General features: G+C 40.3%; 1 protein-coding gene across 2 annotated transcripts in view; it reads left to right on the plus strand.

Moving 5' to 3' along the window:
* The window catches only part of tnn (tenascin N), a 42,168-nt gene extending 24,052 nt beyond the window's left edge, over nucleotides 1–18,116 (plus strand). Inside the window, exons 9-18 of one of the 2 annotated variants that reach the window (XM_080033481.1) lie at nucleotides 5,080–5,343; nucleotides 7,692–7,955; nucleotides 10,083–10,346; nucleotides 12,455–12,585; nucleotides 13,517–13,655; nucleotides 14,196–14,347; nucleotides 14,827–14,923; nucleotides 15,045–15,209; nucleotides 15,837–16,000; nucleotides 17,827–18,116. In XM_080033481.1, coding sequence (XP_079889607.1) covers nucleotides 5,080–5,343; nucleotides 7,692–7,955; nucleotides 10,083–10,346; nucleotides 12,455–12,585; nucleotides 13,517–13,655; nucleotides 14,196–14,347; nucleotides 14,827–14,923; nucleotides 15,045–15,209; nucleotides 15,837–16,000; nucleotides 17,827–17,970 — 1,784 coding nt within the window. In that variant the 3' untranslated portion in view covers nucleotides 17,971–18,116. The remainder of the gene's footprint in view (nucleotides 1–5,079; nucleotides 5,344–7,691; nucleotides 7,956–10,082; nucleotides 10,347–12,454; nucleotides 12,586–13,516; nucleotides 13,656–14,195; nucleotides 14,348–14,826; nucleotides 14,924–15,044; nucleotides 15,210–15,836; nucleotides 16,001–17,826) is intronic. The other variant, XM_080033482.1, reaches the window with a different exon arrangement.
* The last annotated feature ends 2,989 nt before the right edge of the window (nucleotides 18,117–21,105 follow it).

A 21,105-nucleotide genomic window follows, 5' to 3' on the forward strand; every position in this document is an offset into this window, starting at 1 on the left:
GAAGTCATGATTTCACTGTATAGTACGCAATGGTAGGAGGGGTCTTCAGTTATTCCCACCTTTCTGCTCATTTGTTGCTTTGTCATTTTTTACTTTTCTGTCTCACATTGACCCGGCACCCTAATCTAATTGGCTAGAAACGGCCCCGTGTACAGGTATGTGTTTATGTAGGAATTATAGAAGTTCAGTATGAGTCAAGGGGACTGGACATTTTCACCTTCACCCTCATCCACCTTCAGAGCTTACTCAGTTCAAAAGCAGTCTCCAAGTTGATGGGTCTTCTCGTTTTTTAAGAACCTGAGGCCGCCAATTTAATGTGTTTTAGTCATTAGTGTTAGCTAGGTACTTCTAAGACTTACCTCTCTTCCTATTTTATAGCCAGTAAGGTACTCAATAACCCCCGTCTCTTTTTTTCTTTCTTCTGCAATAACTGTGTGTTGTGCTTGTGTGTGTGTGTGTGTGTGTGTGTGTGTGTGTGTGTGTGTGTGTGTGTGTGTGTGTGTGTGTGTGTGTGCGTGTGCGTGTGTGTGTGTGTGTTTGAGTGTGTATTTGTGTGCGTGCGTGTGCGTGCAAGTGTGTGAATGTGCTAATCTACCCCAGACAGACAGTGGCTGGCCTTCACTTCAGTGGCTACAATCCTTCACTTTAGGTGTTTTCAGGAAAAGGCTTAGAGGTGATTTAGGGGGGATAGTCCTCAGCAAGAATGTGCTGCTTGCTTTCAAGATGACTGCCATGGCACAGCATACTGTAGAAGGCTCTCACCTATTATCTCACCGAAACATTCTGTTTGCACCGGAGCCAGTGCGGTTATACACAGTGAGCCATAACAGGATCATGAGGAGGAAGTGCAGAAAATACATACAAACACACACACACACACAACATAGCAATAGCAATAACGAAAAAGACGGAAAGACGGTAGTAAGTTCTATTACTACAGCAACAAATGAGGATTAAAAAAAATTAGAAGAAGAAGAAGAAGAAGGAGGACACGTGTGAAATAAGGATACAAAGATAAATCCATATTATCACAGGGAAATCAAGAGCAAACATAAGGCATGATATTGAAAAATAGGTCTCAAAAAGGCAATTTAAAGACGTAATGCATCACTGTATAGCTAGCTACTGTAATGGTATGAAACTGAGCTTCTGTCCAGAGCGTGTCATTGACTCCTTCAACTATAGAAGCTGTTATATTTCCTCCTCTATTTTTCCATCTGTCTTCCACTCTGTTCACTTTGTCTCTCGCTCGACCTCATTCAAACTTTATCATTGGCTTGATTTTTCTTTCACCATATTTGGTAGAAGAAGTCCTTTCCTCTATAAATCGTCCTCTCTCAGCCTGTGGTATGTTGGTCCTGCAGCATATACAGTCTATATACTGCATACAGTATATATATGTGTATGTATGATTCTGTGGGTGGCTTTATGGCATCTTTTAACTGCCATCAGTTTCGTACTTAAATAATTTTATGACAGCTTACATTTAGGAAAAAACCCACCTCGGAGCAGACAGTTCATAGTCACTATCCTGCCAAAAGATTATAAGGCATTTAAAACACAATTTACCATGGCTGCTGCTGATGATGATATTTTATAAAGTCGCCACCCGGTTCTATATAACCAAAAGCAGATGGACTTAGCTTTGGCTGAAGAGCTGAGAGTTTAGTCTGCATGTTATCTTGACACACAACAGCATCTCAGTGGGAGAACCCTGTCTGCTGTCAGACTTGTCCATCAGCGCTCTTATAGACAACTTTATACAGTAGATGATAAAGATAAGAACTATAACCTCTCCTTGTCTGTTTAGTATGTTAGTGTGGTTTGAGCCAGCTAAGTTGGGCTGTTCATGTGTTTAACCAGAAAAGTACAGTACATGCATGTGTCCGAAGCAAGATTTACAGAAACGAACAGAAAAGATCATTGGTATGTTACAATTGGTGTGGGGCTGTACATGTTAGGTTTAGATAACGTAATAAGACATTTTATAAAAACTGATGTGTATTCATACATGTTTTTTATGGTAACTTTGTATGCATGCCTGCAGTGTTGGATAATTAGAGGATGGTTCATAATGGCAAATGGGGACTTTCACATCATCCATATCAATTGTTACTTCTGCTTCTAGTTGTGGCAAAAATTGTTGTGTCATCAAGAATAATGAGCTGCTCCTCGTACAGATCTGTCAGTCTGTGGGACAAACGTTGCAAAAAAAGCCTGTGGTAGCCGGCAACATCTGTAACAAAACATATGTCACACCTGACATACCGCAGTAGCTATACAGTAGCACCTATTGACACATATTTTCCCCTCTACTCCATCCACAGACATATTATATGGCTTCTGCTGTATGGTCGAGGCTGTAAATGATGAAAGATGGCCTTTTACTGAGCGCCTTGTGGTTGATGCCTCTGCTGAACATGCCAGCCATAATAGATAAGCTGTTTTCCAAATGGCCGAAACGACAGCTTGTGTTCTGCAGCCCGGTAGCCCCTGTTGCTACGCAGCTAGTGGGGCAGAACTTCTGAAGAGACCTGATCCATCTTACCCTGTAACTTGCAAATGGAAGGCGCCCCCTCAGAAAGTAGCTGTGCTTGGAAAAAAAGGTCTAATAGCATGTACAATATATCAGGGCAGCCAAGACAGCAGCTATATAAGAGCAAAAGGAGCTAAAAGTAACACAAAAGGAACCCCTTGTTATGAAGGAGAACAAGGCAGAGTTGGTGGAATACAAGCTTTATTCAGATGGTTACAAACCAAATAGTTATTAAAGTAATTTTGTAATTAGGGATAAACAGCAATAGCAGACTTTGCCTCATACTTTGCAATGCTTTTAACTTTCATTGGGCTTTCTGACGGTTGTAAATCAATTTGAAACCCATTAATTTAAATTACTTTTAATGACAGGAGGAGCCGGGAGATGATCTGTAGCCAAAATTACTTTGAATTATGTTAAACAACAAAATGTGAGTAATATATGGAACAAAGAGGAAGAGTTGATCCTCTTTCGGCTTTCTGTGGCAAAGCAGTGTTCTTTTAGGTTCTGTTCTAGAGCAGTGTTGTTTTCACTGGGCAAATACAGACAGAAAGCACTGGTGGATGAATACCACTATGGTGCTGCAGACTTTACTCTATGGTGATTACACTTTCCAGATTTTCTTGTTGACGATCAGCCTCTTCTATATTTATTTTTTTTAATATAATCTAAAAGCCATCTGCTATAGTACCACTGAAATTGAATTAGTATTTTCTATTGATTTCAAGTTGTTGCCAAATTACAGAACGCAAACATAATCTGCCTAAGCATTCACACACACCTCTGGTGTGAAACGATAAAGTGTAATCCAGTCAGTGTATGACAGCATGCCATAAAATATATCAGAAGAAAGGCAAGAGAAATTTAAATGTCTTGTCACAGACATGGTGTGTCAAACACAAGCAGTTCATATCTCATTGTGTGATACAAAATGCTATTGATTTTTTTTATATTCAAACATACTTTTCCATACATTTAGCTGGATACCAACCCGCTGCGTCATTGTGAAGGTGTACATTCTTGTAAATTTGCATGTGTGTACATTTGTGATTTTTTTTACATGATGAGTGGACAGGCACTTTCGGGGCTACCTCGGTAGCACTCACTTAAGGTTCTTAGACATTTGAACAACCTCTAATTTTTTAGGCCTTGGAGGGAAGACTCTAATGCTAATAAAATTGAGCTATTATAAATTCTGTGGTTTAGCCCCTGACAGACTGTCAAGCAGTGCAGCCACAAGGACGGGAAAGAGACAACACGAGAAGAGAGGCGAGACAAAGAGGGGGATATAGAGTAAGACAGTTGCATAGTTCCTTTCTTCTCTTGGATGCATCATCAATCAGTTTTCATGATGCAGGCTGCGCACTGACACAAGGCTGACCTCGACTGAGCCGCTGCTGCCACAGAGGAATAGAGCTAAATGATGATAGCTTTTACATTTCCCCTCACTTCCTCTGTCTCTTACCATTCCTCCGTGACTGTTTTCTTTTCGCTCTTCCTCTCTCTCTCTCTTTAATGCTGTCCCTCCTCACTTTCATTGAGATTGCCACAACGGAGACTAACACTAATCCACATACACACACACATACACACCATCAACTGCTCAACCCACGTCTCCCATACGTCTCCTGGGATTCCTCAAGTCTACTGAGTGTACAAGAAGCTCTGTGTTTGCTGCGCTCCTGTGTCGTCTTCCAACCGCGGCTCATCCTGTAGAGCTAAGTGAACGGGACAAGCCCATATATAGGTTGTCCTGATCATTCCTGTCCAAGAATTACAGCATCAGATGTTTCGGTCAGTGCCCCAAAACAATGATACCTTTACATTCAACATACAAAGCCTTCTAGTGGTAATTATGTCGGTCTAAATAGAAGGAAGTCAGGGGATTTTTATTATAGAGTTGGCAAAATGTCAGACTTAAACAATGGAGACCGCTGTTTGTGTCCCGCTTCCTACAAGCAGTCAATATGTTGTGTGTGTTTTCTTGAGATAATTGTTTGGCATTTGTAAGCTTCTTTTGATACTATGGAGAGAAACAGAGTTGAAATGGGGAGACAGAGACAGGGGGGATGACATGCAGTAAAGGTCCACGGGTCGGACTTGAACCCGTGACAACAGCTACAAGGACTGAGTCCACATGGTATGCGCTCAACCCACTACACCACCGGAGCCCTCCTGTTTTTTTAATTTCTTTAAAGCATTACGACAATCTACCCCAAACTTTAACCACAGTTATATTGACAAAGCTTCCCTCACCTAAAGTTGACATTTCAACCCAAACCAATTGGTTCTCTAACCTTAACTAAGCAGATCTACTTATTCAACCCAAACCATGTTCTGCCTCACATAACCTATAGTTGTTTTTGTGCCCACACCAGATTTATTTCGTAATTGTGACTTATAATTGTCCTGCGAGGGATCAGAAAAAACATCTGTGTGTCGATCCAAAGGGCATGGGCAAATGCATTATTCAGCTCTTCAATTTGGAGGACTTGTTGTACAATTGCGCCAACTGACTTGACTGATGCCTATTTTTTCTTCAGACATTGATGCTCCTACCAACCTGGTCACCACTGTAGTAACAGAGGACACTGCAACAGTTTCATGGGACAGAGTCCAGGCAGAAATCGAGGGCTACATGTTGAGCTACACCTCTGCAGAGGGCTCCAGCTCCGACATCCCTGTGGGACGTGACAGCTCCTCGTACAGGCTGGTCGGCTTGAGGCCTGGAGTTCTCCACACTGTCTACATCTGGGCCTATAAGGGAGACAGAGTCAGCAGGAAGAGTTCAACAGAAGCTGAAACAGGTAAACTTTGAAAGTGGACCCTGGTGGTTGCTCTATTTATATCTTGTGTGGGTGTCCACAATTAAAGAGCTTCACAAATGACCTTTATATGAATGATGAAAAACATATGTTTAAAGGGTATTGTGTTTGATAAGTCTAGGGTTCCATTACCATACTTCCATGCTATTTAGTCAGCAAGAAAAGGATTTAGGATGTCCTAATAATACATGCATGTCAACTGTTGTATGCCAAAGATACTCAAAAAAGACTACTACATCTGGCAGCATTTTGCAGTATGCAAGCCAGCATGCTTTTCTGACCAGTCTGACCCACAATCCTCTGCTTAGGATAAGTAACGTCACTTGGACTGAGCTAAAAAAGAACAACCAACGTTGTAATTGATCAATGAGCAAGAGGGTCAAGCTTAAAGCACAATGTTGGGATGAAATATTATGTCCCAATTGAATCAGTACTGCATGAAAACTACATTCTTTTTAGGGCAGCTGCAGTTTGTAGTATAATAAAAGGAAACAGTATGTGATTTGGAATGCAGGGAAAGTATTCCACAAAGGTCAGACATAAAAGCTAAACCTAGTTTTGTTTGAACCTGATAAAGCAGTTTTATCCTCTGTACACTCTTTTTATTGACTAAGTATCTGCACATTGACTCCTCTGATATATCAAGTGTTCCCAGGATGTGTGTCTGTGTATTTATTCTGTACAGTGGGTGAACTGAGGGAAAGATGTTGAAATAATGACATTTTTCTTAAGCTCCTTTGTGCAAGCTCAACCTCAAATATCTGCAGTGTATTTGTGTGTGGTTGGAAGAAGAACAAAGCATAACAAGAGACAATTAACACTTAGCACACCAAACCTTTTTCTTCCTTAGTGCCAAGGGGGAAGCTTGATTTCTCACTGAAATAGGCTTTTAGCATAATGAGGGTGGAGACCTTGTTAAAGTCAGTTTTGTTGAGCCTGGAGCTGAATGTGTCAAAGAAGTGTGAGAAGAGACAGTTTTGCTCAGTCAACAAAGCCAGATATTTTATTTTCCTTTTTTGTTCTTGCAGCTGCTAGTGAGGGAGGGGTGACCCAAATGGAGATATTCAAGGCAGCAAGTTGATTTGAGTGTTCTATTGAAGAAAATAACTCACTGGCAGGTACATAGGCAACATAACAAAATGATGACAAAGGTGGGGAAGAATGGAATCAGTTCAGCATTTGATTCGACTGTGTAAATGTTTGATGTTACTGGTTATAGCAGTATGAGAGCAGCTAATGTAAATCCACACAACACAATCCACAATTACTATTACTATGATTAATAATCTACCATTTATAATTAGATTAATATCTAATTGTATACATTATTCTGCAGGTGTATGCAACATATATATGTGTGTGTGTGTGTGTGTGTGTGTGTGTGCGTGCGTGCGTGCGTGCGTGCGTGCGTGTGTGTGCGTGCGTGCGCGTGTGTGTGCGTCAGTGTCTATATGCAGGTTACCTTTTTTGAGCCACAAGGGGATTCCATTGCTTGTAGCCAAATGGTTAAAATAAGAAGAGGTTTACTACTGCTAGAAGCTAAATATACCTGATATCTTTTTCCATTTTTATTTTTATTTAAACACACATTTACTTTTCTTTATTTTATTTTTTCGTTCCGGTTCAGTTTTCAGATTTTTCCTGGTGCCTTTTAATGGGGGAAGCAGACATGTTAGCTCCAATAACCTCCCTCGTACGTCAACCAGCAGGAGTGCACATGGATGCAAATAAAATGTGGCTTGAAACCCACTTCCTTCCTTACCTGTTTTCAGAGAATACAAACATCCAGTGTGACACAAAGACCCAAGAAACACACAGGATTCATCTTGAAGCCAAACCAATGAAATCGTATTACACAACATCAGTGTTTCAGATGTTTCTGTTAGACGGTGTTCTGTCACCATCTATTGTTTGCAATCGTAGTTTGCATGCTCTTTAATTAACATAGCTCATAGTATACTCATATAGTAACCCTACTTACATACAATGTGATGTGATGTGACGTCAAACTTGGATTTGAAACCTAAACAGAATAAAATGTCTGATAATTATTTTGGGAAATAATAGAATTATTACAACCTAAATCAAACAATGGTAATTTATTGTTTCCATATGTTTAAAGGACTAAAAAAAATTTAAATAAAAAATCAAACCCCTCCAAACACTTTAATCCAAGTATGACGATTCTAACCTCTTACACAGTGACCGAAGGTTTTGTGTAAGAGCCAAATCATATGGATTTGGATCAGCTGTATGTATGTGTTGTTATGTTTGCACTAGATGTAGTGATGTCCTGTAGTAGTCTATACTAACCATAACTCCCCATGCAGAGCTGGACGCTCCTACTAACGTCTTGGCCCAAGATGAAACAGAGTCCAGCTTCAGAGTGTCTTGGGACCACACTCGGGCAGAAATTGATGGCTACGTCCTAACCTACAGCTCCTCTGAGGGCTCAAGTGAGGAAATCCCACTTGGGTCTGACATTTCTTCATACATGCTGACTGGCCTGAGGCCTGGGGTCCTCTACAATGTCTACGTCTGGGCCGTCAAGGGAAGCAAAGCCAGCAGGAAGAACTCCACACAAGCCGAGACAGGTCTCAATTCTACCACTTTCTGCTCAAATCCAAAGCCCTTAATTAGCTGACTACTAATTCCAAATGTGGGCTTAAAGGCTCAAATACCCGCAGATACATGTTTAGGCAACTTAAAATATTATCTCAATTTCAATTTCAAATAAAAACTTTATATTTTCTTTTGTAGATGATGACCTGATCAGCACCTATATGTTAGATAGTAGATGGTAGATAGTTAATGTGTGAAACCTTTAGATCTAGATGCTACTCCTTTAAATGTTGGCCAACAGGGAAACAGGGTCCAGCTTCTGTGTGCTGCTGTAGTGTATTAATTTCCTCTACTAACATCTTTCTCTAGACCTGGATGCTCCTGCTAACCTCTCAGCTCGAGATGTGACAGAAACCAGCTTCAGTGTTTCATGGGATCCATCCCAGGCCGAAATAGATGGTTACATCTTAACCTACAGCTGCTCTGAGGGCACTAGTGGGGAGATCCCTTTGGGACCTGAGAACACCTCTTTTATGCTGACTAGTTTGAAGCCAGGTGTCATCTTCATTGTCTACGTCTGGGCCATCAAAGGAAACAAAGCCAGCAAGAAGATCTCAACACGAGCTGAGACAGGTCAAAGAATTGTCCAATGTTCTCCCAAACCCAATCACTTGACTAATTATAGCCATGCAAAAATTTAAATACATACAGTACCTCACATATTCTTTTGATATTAAATCAAGTTAGTGATTAGTTATTTGGACAAGATAGCTCCCTTGCAAAACTCTCCCAAAGATGAAAGCTGTGTTTCTCACATGGTAGACTAATCAGAATCAGCTTGTTTGTTTTAAGGAGTTTTCCGATGCATTCATCCCATTAGTTCATCCATCGACTTGCCAACTTTGGTGACCTGCTGCTTTTCTCAAGTCACAGTGAGCAAAGCAGCACAGACATCCCTTTTCCATACAACTTACTCCTGTTCTTTCTGAGAAGTCCTATACCAGCTCCTAGGAATGCCATGCAGTCTTCCCTCAGTCAGTCATACTCTCACTCAGGGCTCAGGCCCGTTCTTTCCCAAGCTACCAAACACCTCTAACTGCTACTCTGGGAGAGCCACTCCAAACAAATATTCCTCTCAGATCTTTAGAGTCTGTCAGCCAACAGGTTGCATGAAACAAGATGATCCTCTCAGTTAAATATACTGAACTATGCAATATGTGTGACCACAGATGAAGGTTGATTGAAGAGTGACTTGGAGAATTCAGAGCTTTGGCTTCATTAGCATAGTCTGATATACAATGTCCGACTTGCTACACCAAATCCCCCATTATGTGTTTTCGTTCTTCTACTCTCTAACTTGTTTGTTGAATTTGAATATATCAGGATCCTTGGTGCAGCTGCCTACTTATCAAAATAGGACAAGACACCTTCTACCAGAAGAAAACAATGGAAGGCCTTGAAGGACCCCTTCCTCAGTTCGATTTCTTGCCTTTTTCACTCTTGCTGTCCACGACCAGGTTCCTTGGGGTGTCACAATGATGAACACTCTTCACCCCTCTCACCACAGCTCATTACAGCTTCCATAATAAAGATTTACCATCCTGTGCAGAACCTATGGATACAGGAAGATTGGGCTTGAGAGTTGAAATCATTGATGCTAGGTGTTTCCAGCAAACTCAGAAGGCCAAATGTTTGGACCAATCCAAAAGATAATTTGTTATAACCCTGCAACGTTCAGGTGCAACAGCCCCCCCCCCCCCCTCCACTACGGAAAAGAGAGTAGGATAGATAGGTATAGGTTAAGCTTTAGATTAGGCTCTTTCCCTTCAAGTGTAATGCATATCGTAAAAGTCACTTAAGGATCCAGTGCTGTCCATTACAATCTCACTGCTTGTCCATGTCCATAATCATCTACATTTGGGCAGAAAGGGCAGACAAAGATAGTTTGAAGATTTAAACGTTTATCACATCTCATATATACTGTATATAGAGGGTGTCTGTTATTCTTTACATAATTCTTCTCCTTGTAATCTAATGTTTTTTAACAAATGCATGGCAAAATATTTCATCTGCTCAGCTTTGGGTTAGAAATGAAATATTGAATCTTGTAGTCTGTAGTCTGTGGTATAATAATCACTTCCACTAACATCTTCCTCTAGAACTGGATGCTCCTGCTAACCTTTTAGCCCGAGACGAAGCAGAGTCCAGCTTCAGTGTGTCATGGGATCCGGTTCTGGCTGAAATTGATGGCTACGTGCTAACCTACAGCTCCTCTGAGGGCTCTAGTGAGGAAATCCCAGTTGTATCTGACAGTTCCTCTTACATGCTGACTGGACTGAGGCCTGGGGTCCTCTACACTGTCTACGTCTGGGCCGTCAAGGGGAGCAAAGCCACCAGGAAGAGTTCAACAAAGGCTGAGACAGGTTAATAATAATACAGGGCTTTTGTTAAATGATGATAAAGCTCCCCTTTCTCTTGAAATTGCACCTCATCATCTTACATCTAAAAAACGTCATGTTTTTTTAACAGCATCATTAGTTTTGTCAGAAAAAAAAATATGGTTTCTAAAAGATATTGCTGTGCACAGGCACAGTTGTTTACATATGTGAACATTATTTAATGGATTGCTATTCCAAACTAGTTTTCTCCTATTTAGGCAAGCCTCAATCTGATTTCTGTTTATGTACACCAACTCTCAGTGCTAGTCTGTCAATGTAAAAATCCACCATTCTATTGAAAAGCTCATAAGGTGTCACACAATAAAACAAAACTGGATGATATCCAGAAATCAGAATTTCTGAGATATGCTATATTTTCTATAGCAGTGCTGAAAAGTGTCTTCAAAAACCTGTGCAGGCCTCCTAAGCACCACAGCTGTGGCAATGTTTTTAAAACGCTGTAATCTGTCTTTCAGTTACTAGTTCCAGGTATTTTTGCATACACAAGCTCAAACATGGTACTGCTCTACTACTGTTAAAACCGAAGGTCTTAGTCTGGAATGTTGATAAAGAGACTACATGTGGCTCTAGTTTGTAAGAACATTGTTCCTACAGAAGCAAGAGCAGTTTTAGGTACTCGGGGAAGTAACTTACTTTCCGATGAAGAGGACCAGAACTATACTATTTCATCCCTATAGACTTTTTGTTAAAACAAATACGATTCCTGCTATTGTGGGGCACATTTTACTTATTTAGTGTTGTTTCACAGGCTACAATACTGGATACAGTATTATGTGTCAGGGAATACATCTGATTTTTTAAGGACCTTACCTGTGGTGTTTGCTTGACAAACATTAAACATTTTGTTGCCCATACCTTTTTATACATCAGTACATACTTTAAAACTGCTCATATTAAAAGAGTAATTTATTTTAATCATAGTATAACGTAATACACCACATTCTTAATGAAGTGTGCATACAAAATTAACTTGAAAATAGCTTTATCTATTCATTTAATCATATATGGTGTAGATTGAACACACAAAACAACAACGCATCAATTATTAGGCCATATGACCTTTGATTTGCCAAGAGCCCCCAGGAAATGTTTCCCACAGGCTAGGCCATGTCACTGTGTATGTCTCGAGACTTGGTGTGGGGTAAAAATAGCTTCAGCTGCACATGTTAGAAAGGTTTGCAACAGGGGTATCTTTGTGTAAGCCAGATGATCTGTAAAATCACTCGGGAGCTCTAAGTGAGAGCTGGATCTTTTTCAATTAGGCAGCATATGGCCAAGTTTTGGATTATAAACTTGTCGTGTCGTAACTCATTAGAAACCGATGGTGGCTACAGACCAACGCGGTGTTGCCTTCAGATCGGAAAGCCATTGTGTCCAAAGATTACATCTGGGTCACATAAAAGCACATCTGTGACTTTACTGGACCCAATACCAAGCACTATTAATATGTCAGTTAAAACAGTCTGAACATCAACATTACTGCATTTTATGGCAATGGTTCCAATTGTGCTATGTCACATTTAATGTCACTTTTCACACCATTTGCTCCTATTACCGGTACAACCAAATTAGTAGAAAAGTGGTTAAATCTTTTCAATAATAGTAAAGCTAACCCTCTGAATGTAACATTGCCTTCTGTATATATTACTGAATATAAACAGAAGGCAGTGTTATACCAGAAAACGACTGCAAATATTGTTCTTGACTTACTAAATAAATGATAGATTTTTTTTGTATGTCATGGTGACCCATTCTTCTTCTAATTTCTTGAGCCACGGGACGTTAAGGGTCCAACTGTCACACGTGAGTATGACAACTTTTAGTACACTTATAAGAACTTTAGCACATTTAAAATGTAAAAATTTACAAAAGCTTGAAAAAAATTAGTTCAATTAAAGAGTAATTTGGGATCGCTGATATTGATTCTTTTCCAACAATATTAGTCAGGAAAAAGCAGTACCAAAATCGTCAGCTCATCCAATGTGTCGATAAGATGCATTAGTGGTCGAACAGAAGACGACATACGTTCTTGCGCTGACATCATCCACTCTGATTTGCACTCCAATCCACAGAAATTGATGCCCCTAGGGACCTGACGGCCACAGATGTGAAGATGGAATCTGCTGTTTTGACCTGGACACATCCTCTCGCTGACATCGAGGGCTACATCCTCACATACAGAGATGAGGATGGCAACATGGAGGTATGATATTTTTTGGGCATTTTTATGCTTTATTGATAGTGTAGAGACATAGTTGAAATGGGGCAGAGAGGAGAGTGACATGCAGAGAACGACAGCGGGCTGGAATCGAACCCGGGTCTGCTGCTGGCCGAAGCCCATGGGGGGGACGCCCTACCAACTGAGCTAAGGGCGCCCCGGAGGTATGAAGTTTGACAAGCCTATGTTCTCACCCAAACAGAGAGACACTGCACCAAAATATATTAACATGCAAGGACCACCAGTTATGCTATAAAGGTGGACTTACAAGATGTGTCCGTACTCTTTAGGCTGGACATATTAAGAATATACCGTATACAAGATGAGCACATTCAAGTAATGTTAATACACAGAGTGATGCAAAAGACATTTGCAAATAGAGTTAAGCTAAGAACACACTCTCTTTTGAATTTCACTTTGTAGGAGGATGCAAAAGCGTTTTACTCTGCACTGGGTGAAAGCACAACTGCAGTTACTTTGAGCATCATGTGGCCAAATACTGATATTCGACAAACTATCAGAGCTGGGTTTATGTTTAGGTCTTTACAAGTATGCTAATACTACAGTGTTCTCATTGACTGAAATTCCCCAAGGCTACAGTTAAAATGCTTTTTCAATGTAAGGTCTGTAGAACAGGGACCTCTTGTGGTCAGTAATCAAATGAATCTACCAGAGTTAATTAAGTAATTGTAAGCACATGGATGAGGTCATTCCTCTTTCCATTGATATGTTTTTAAGATTTTTATGAGAAAATTGAGGAGCCAATTTAATGCCTGTCCTTAATCTAAAAAGACTAAACAGTACAGTATCATCACTCATACAGTGAAGTTCATCAAACATTCTATGGTTGAACTGTATACTTTATAATTACAGTGTTCAGTAAGATTCACATGTAATTTATGTTGTCTGTGCTCAGACGGTTGAAAAGCGTCTTGGAGCCGGCCAAAACAGTTTTGATGTATCCAGTTTGGAGAGTGGGAAGAGCTACATCGTCACCATCATTGCCTACAGGGGAAACAAGAGGAGCAAGGTGGTAGAGACCATCTTCAAAACAGGTCTGTACAATGTACTGATGAGTCACACCTGTTTTCTGCAGGCCCACCAAGTTGGTGCATCATGCCCTTTAAGAAGACATATTATGAAAAACTGACGCTTTTCTGCAGCATATCACACCCCTAAAATAAGATGCCAGACACTCTGCAGCATCATTAGCATATCATGCTTCCCATAGGTAGCCCCACCTGAGGCTCTAGAGGTAGCTTGCTTAGGAAAGCAGTGAACACTTCCATAGATCCGGCCAATCAGTGCAGAAAGGTTTTTTCTGAAGGAGGGGGAACAGATGCTTAAGCGGAGCATATCAGAACAAGGGTGAAAAGGGCTGGAAATAGGTGATGAAGAAAATGGGCAGTGTGAGAAAAATAATGTTTTTTTTTGTTACAATAAACCATAAAAAACGTTTCTAGTAGACACCAAAAATACACATTTATACCGATATGAACCTGGAAATGAGCAATCTTATGTAGATCTACACTGTAAAATGTCAAATCCTGAATATTAAATAAAGATTAATAATGTCGTCCCCTCCTCTTCTCTAGTTGGTACCATGTACCAGTTCCCCATGGACTGTGTTCAGATCATGAGGAATGGCAACAAGCAAAGTGGTATCTACACCGTCTATATCAACAATGACCGCTCCAAACCATTTGAGGCTTACTGCGACATGGACACGGACGGAGGCGGCTGGCTGGTATGACTTATTAACAAACTGCATAGACTTCTAATGGGAAATCTGTCCTTTTAAATAAGAGTTAGGATATAAATAATACTCTAAGTAAACACTAAAGGAGCATTCCAACGATTTTAACATGAAGTTCAGTTTACTCATCACAAGACATTCTACTACCACTGATGACTCCCACATGCTGTTGAGTTGCCTTAAGGAGAATGTAGGATTCAATATTTTCGGGAGGCCTTAAAAAGTCGAGATATCTCAGCCTCTTTAGTTTTCGACCAATTTTTTGTGTTTCATTTGAGTACCCACACTTAAAGTAAATGTGATACTAATTTGCTGGAGTTATACGAATAATGGCAGTTGTCGACAGTTATTGCTCCTGGAATTTACGTGGTGGTAATAGTGATCGACAACTTAAAAGGTATTTGAAACGCCTGTGTCACAGCTGTCAGTAAAAAACTCCAGCGCTCGCTTTTATTTACATTCTTCTATAGGTGCTCCAGCGACGTACCACTGGCAAGCTGGACTTTATGAAACGCTGGAGACAATACATAGCAGGTTTTGGCGACATGACGGATGAGTTCTTTATTGGTGAGCAATCCAATATTCTGTCTATTTTTTTGTTGCAGACAGTGAACGATTGCACATATGCACCGTAATCGAGTATATCTCCTTGCTTTTTCTTATTATCTGTCTCTGGCTGTTCCCTCAGGTATGGATAAGATATATGAACTCACCAACACTCCTACTCAGTATGAGCTGAGGTTTGACTTGGGCCTGGGGTCAGAGAGAGCGTACGCCGTCTATGACAACTTCCAGATTGCACCGGCTAAGCAGAAGTTCAAACTCACTATCGGCAAATACAGTGGCAACGCAGGTGGGCCTTTTTTATATATATATTTCTTTCAAACTACCAGGAATACAAAAGACTGACACTGAGTAAAGAACGTGAGCAGCTTTCAGAGCTTATTCTTTCTGTCTGACATTTTATAGAGTTATAGAAATAAATAGAAGACAAAGGATGACAATGAGACAGACAGGGCAGGGCCACAGGGGGTTTCAAGTTGGCAGCACCCCACCCATTGTTCTGTGGGTATATGCTGACAAGGCATATACACACAAACAGCAGGTGGTACATTTATTTCAGAAACATATATTCAGTCACTCCTAGACAGCAGGTTTATAGGGAAGGCGGTATCTGGAAGAAGGCAGGTTCTAGCTTTGAAGTCAGACAGATACACACGCACAGCAAGTGGGACGCTGTGCCTACCTCATCCCACAGTGTGCTGAAACAACAATATACTGTATCTGCTATTTTTGGCTTTTTTTTTTATTACATTTCGCCCATCAGGGAACACATGGAAGAAAAAGGAGTGAGCAGCAAACATTCTGTGAATAGACAGTGGATAGAGGAAGATTGTGTTGCATTCAGCCTTGTTCTTTGAAACCTATAACATTTAGACTCTACTAATTATTACTGTTTTTCACTGTTGATGACCCCTAGGTGATGCTATGACCTACCACCAAGGCCGGCCCTGGACTACAATTGACAACGACAATGACATTGCCCTGGGTAACTGTGCCCTGACCCACCGTGGAGCATGGTGGTACAAAAACTGTCACCTGGCCAACCTCAATGGGAAATGGGGGGACAACAGACACAGTTTGGTGAGTCGGCAGCATGCAAAACGTTGTGTTTTTTTTTGTCATAGGGTAATAGCAGCCCCCAACATTATTCTGAATCTGCCAAGACTTAAAAATACTTTCATTCCTACAAGAAACCTCAGATTCTCTCAATGGTTAGATCGGCACCTTGCAATTATTGGGTACGAATGTAGTCCTTTTATCATTTTAATAATCAATTTAATTATATCATACATTGAAAAAAGGATTTGTAACCTTAGTGCGTTGAAGCTTACTGTTCTGTTATTGACACTACTATTCGACTCAAACACAACCGGAGAAGGATGAAGTATTGAAGTGAACTCTGCTGGTGTAGTGTGCTTTCACACCAACAGGTGGCACCAACAGTACTATGTGACTAGCCCAATTCCCAGTTTGCAGTTTCTAAGCAATGTCTTGTGTCTTCTAGAAAAAAGCATATACGGTATACTTTCTCCATCTGTGTATGAAGTTCTACCATTTAAATATGCTTGTTTAGGTTAAGCTATTGAGTAGACTCGTTTTTTCACATTAAATTGATCTTACATACTCGTCATCAATATGTGGATCCCAAAGCAGTTTTATTATTTTTTTGGTTGCTTTTCAGAATACCAACCATGGTCAAAATGGCCGTGTTGGTCTTGATTAATTCAGCAGAGTTTTGCTGTTTTCTGTTCATTGTTCATTGTGCGTTCCTCTGCTAACCCACACACAACTAGAGTTATTAGTTGCAATAATACAACTACCCCTCCCCACAAACTGCTTCTCATATTTTAATTTGCAAGTGCTAAAACAATACCCAACAAATACATCATACCTTTCATCATGATGAAAAAAAAGAATTATCTTTGTTGTCTGGGATTCTTTTTAAACTTTCGAAGGATATTTTATTTTATTTTTATACGCTGACCGCGAGGCTGTTCTCTGGTCAGCAGCAATCAAAGGCCCCTCAGTTTTCTTTTGGATTTTGAGGTTAAGCTGAAAAGGCCTGAATCTATCTGCAGTGATAAGAAAACCCATTTCTCACAGCAGCTCCATAAGTGTTGTTTTTACCAAGCTGATAGCGGAACAACAACAGTTATTATGTCTCAGGGAGAACGATACTGAGGGAAATGCTAGAGGAGATCTCTGCTCCTGCTGCAATTTCCCCCATAATATTACCGCTGCAGATGTCTCTCGCAATGTTTGTCGGCGAAATGCAATAACAGTCGAAACAAGTTTGTACTCACACGAAATGAAGCCAGAGGCTGGTATTTATTCGTGTTTGTCATTCTGCCTGCCTGTCATCCCATGTCTGCCTCTTCTGTGTCTCACCCTATTCTCACCACCCCCTAATTTCCCTTCTCCTTTCTCTTTTCAACACTTCTCCATCTAACCACTCTCTGCTTTCCCCTTTTTCTATTTTTATTTTTTTCTATTTTTATTATTTGAGTTATTTCCTCTTTCTTATTTATTCCAATTTTAAATTTTATGTTCATTCTATCTTTGATTGTTTTCTTTGAAAAGCTTCCTATGGACAGGTGTTGAGAACTAGCATATATGCTAAAACACTTCAATAAATGCATCTGCTTTGTCCAATGTGATTGTGATGTCCATATCAAATAAAATCTAACTTTAAACTATTTGTATATCCGTTTTGCATACATCCATTTGTTTACAAACTACCGTTACTTCCTCTGTCGCGAAATGATATGGAACTCTGCAAACTGATTGGACGTCATTTCAGTTATGTATACGGCCGTTATATAACAGAACCAATCAGATCGCTTGATTTAGGCTATACCCGTTTTATAATGTATTTCAATCTCTTTCTTGCACTAATCTGCCATCAGGGAGTGAACTGGGAGCCATGGAAGGGCCACCTGACGTCCTTGGACTACACCTCGATGAAGATCCGCCCTTTGGGAGCGCTGTCCAGCAGGAAGAAGCGATCGCTGATGGCCAAAAAGAACAGCAGAATCACAAACCTCCAATAGAAGTAATGGTCAAACCACCATCAGTCACCATTGGTCCCATTAACCTGCATTCAAGCTAGATTTGGGTTTTTTTCTATACATACAGTATCTCACAAAAGTGAGTACACCCCTAACATTTCTTCAAATATTTCATTATATCTTTCCATGCGACAACACTGAAGAAATGACACTTTGATACAATGTCAAGTAGTCAGTGTACAGCTTGTATAACAGTGTAAATTTACTGTCCCCTCAAAATAACTCGACACACAGCCATTAATGTCTAAACTGTTGGCAACAAAAGTGAGTACACTCCTAAGAAAAAATTTCCAAATTGGGCCCAAAGTGTCAATATTTAGTTTTGCCAACATTATTTTCTAGCACTGCCTTAACCCTCTTGGGCATGTAGTTCACTAGAGCTTCACAGGTTGCAACTGGAACCCTCTTCTACCCATTCATGACGACATCAAGGAGCTGGTGGATATTAGAGTCCTTGCGCTCCTCCACCTTCTGTTTGAGGATGCCCCAAAGATGCTCAATAGGGTTTAAGACTGGAGACATGCTTGGCCAGTCCATAACCTTTACCCTCAGTTTCTTTAGCAAGCCAGTGGTCGTTCGGAGGGGTGTTTGGAGTCGTTATCATGTTGCAGTACTGCCCTGCGGCCCAGTTTATGAAGGGAGGGGATCATGCTCTGCTTCAGTATGTCACAGTACATGTTAGAATTCAATGAACTGTAGATCCCCAGTGCTGGCAGCACTCATGCAGCCCCAGACCATGACACTCCAACCACCATGCTTGACTCTAGGCAAGACACACTTGTCTTTGTACTCCTCACCTGGTTGCCGCTCCACACTCTTAACACCATCTGAACCAAATAAATGTATTTTGGTCTCATCAGACCACAGGACATGGTTGCAGTAATCCATGTCCGTAGTCTGTTTGTCTTCAGCAAACTTTTTGTGGGGTTTCTTTTGCATCATCTTTAGAATAGGCTTCTTTCTGGGATGACAGCCATGCAGACCAGTATGATGCAGAGTGCGGCGTATGGTCTGAGCACTGACATGTTGACCCCCCACCCCTTCAAGCCCTTCAGCAATGCTGGCAGCACTCATACGTCTATTTTCCAAAGCCAACCTCTGTGTACGACGCTGACCACGTGCACTCAACCTTCGTAAACTGGGCCGCAGGGTGGTATTGCAACATGATAACGACCCCAAACACACCTCCAAGACGACCAGTGGCTTGCTAAAAAAGCTGAGGGTAAAGGTTATGGCCTGGCCAAGCATGTCTCCAGACCTAAACCCTATTGAGCATCTTTGGGGCATCCTCAAACAGAAGGTGGAGGAGCGCAAGGTCTTTAATATCCACCAGCTCTGTGATGCTGTCATAAATGGGTGGAAGAGGGTTCCAGTTGCAACCTGTGAAGCTCTAGTGAACTACATGCCCAAGAGGGTTAAGGCAGTGCTGGAAAATAATGGTGGCCACACAAAATATTTACACTTTGGGCCCAATTTGTACATTTTTTCTAAGGGGTGTACTCACTTTTGTTGCCAGCAGTTTAGACATTAATGGCTGTGTGTCGAGTTATTTTGAGGGGACAGTAAATTTACACTGTTATACAAGCTGTACACTGACTACTTTACATTGTATCAAAGTGTCATTTCTTCAGTGTTGTCCCATGGAAAGATATAAAGAAAAATGTGAAGAAATGTGAGGGGTGTACTCACTTTTGTGAGATACTGTATGTACAGGAATAGAAGAATTTCCACTGATGTATACATGTACACAATGTACACTTTTTAGGGCAAAGAGTGACATGCTCACATGCAATATTAACTTATTATCTGTTTGTAACAATCAGATTTCAACAGGAATTCCGAGGCTTATGGTGATTGTGGGAAAGCGGCTAGTATAAAATTGCTTTGGAGTTGTTTTGACGTGAATTGAAGTTGAATGTTAACGAGTTTAGTCTTTTTTTAGTCATGATGCAAATGTCATTTAAAAACTCCTGTTTCACTGATTCTGGTGGTAACCTCAATTCTAAATCGAGAAACAGTAGATTTAAGTTCAATTGGGAACAAGGAAACCCAATTTTTTCTCCTATTACTGCATTCGTTATAACTACGTTTGTCCGACCTCAGGGCAGCAGCAGCCGAGGTTGTTTGTATTATATTTGTTTATTTCATGTCCTATGAAGAATTTGCAACTTTTCTTGTGTAAAAAATGTTAAAAAATGTGGAGAGAAAAAAAGTGGCTTGTGTGTTCTGTTTTAAGATCAGGTGTGGACACTTGGTGAGATAGTGTCCTGAGTTTATTGATCATGAAGCTGGCTGGCTGTGTCACATTAGTTTGTCTAGGACAGACAGAGAACAACAATGGATGGCTGTCTTTGCTATATTGCTCCTGCTTTACATTCGTACAGAATAGGGACACATATCGATCAGTTTGATGTGCCCATTTCAAATGTCAATAAGAAGCAAGTTTGTTTTCTCCACCCTCAGGAAGTTAATGACCAAACTCTTGTTTTCAATCTAGAAAGCTGACAAAAGTTATTAATACTGTTTTTGACTTTAATACATAATTGTATTTTTTTTTACCCTTTTATTGCAAACTCTGTTGGTTTATTATTTATATGACCGAGAACATCATTCAACCTTTCTGTAATCTGTCAAAATGTATTTTGTAGTCCCTGCCTCTCTATACATTTTGCATTTACAAAAAAAAATCCAGCCAGTCATCATATAGCATTTTCAAGGTCAGAAATGAGGGAATTAAAATTCTATATTTGTATATGATGTTGTTTTACTAATTGTGTTGTCAAACTAACAATATCGCTTTTCATTCATATTCATGCCACACATTCACACAATAAATAAACAAATAAATAAAGGTTTTGTGTCATGAAGACATCGTTACAAATCCAAGACTCATGGGGCACATTGAACAAAACAATTAATGAGCAAGAAGTAGGCCTACCATTTCTTATTTTATTTTATTTTTCAGAGTAGGAAGTAAAACAACAGGATTTTACGGTCATACTGGCAGTTCTGTGCGGCTGTACATTGGAATAATATAGCTTTGAGCTAAATGCCCACATCAGTATTATATACCCTCTTACAGAACTTTTCTTTACCTAATGCAGTTTCAATGTAACT

The sequence above is a fragment of the Ammodytes marinus genome (genome assembly GCF_949987685.1).
Source record: "Ammodytes marinus genome assembly, chromosome: 9".
Classification (NCBI taxonomy): Eukaryota; Metazoa; Chordata; class Actinopteri; order Uranoscopiformes; family Ammodytidae; genus Ammodytes; species Ammodytes marinus.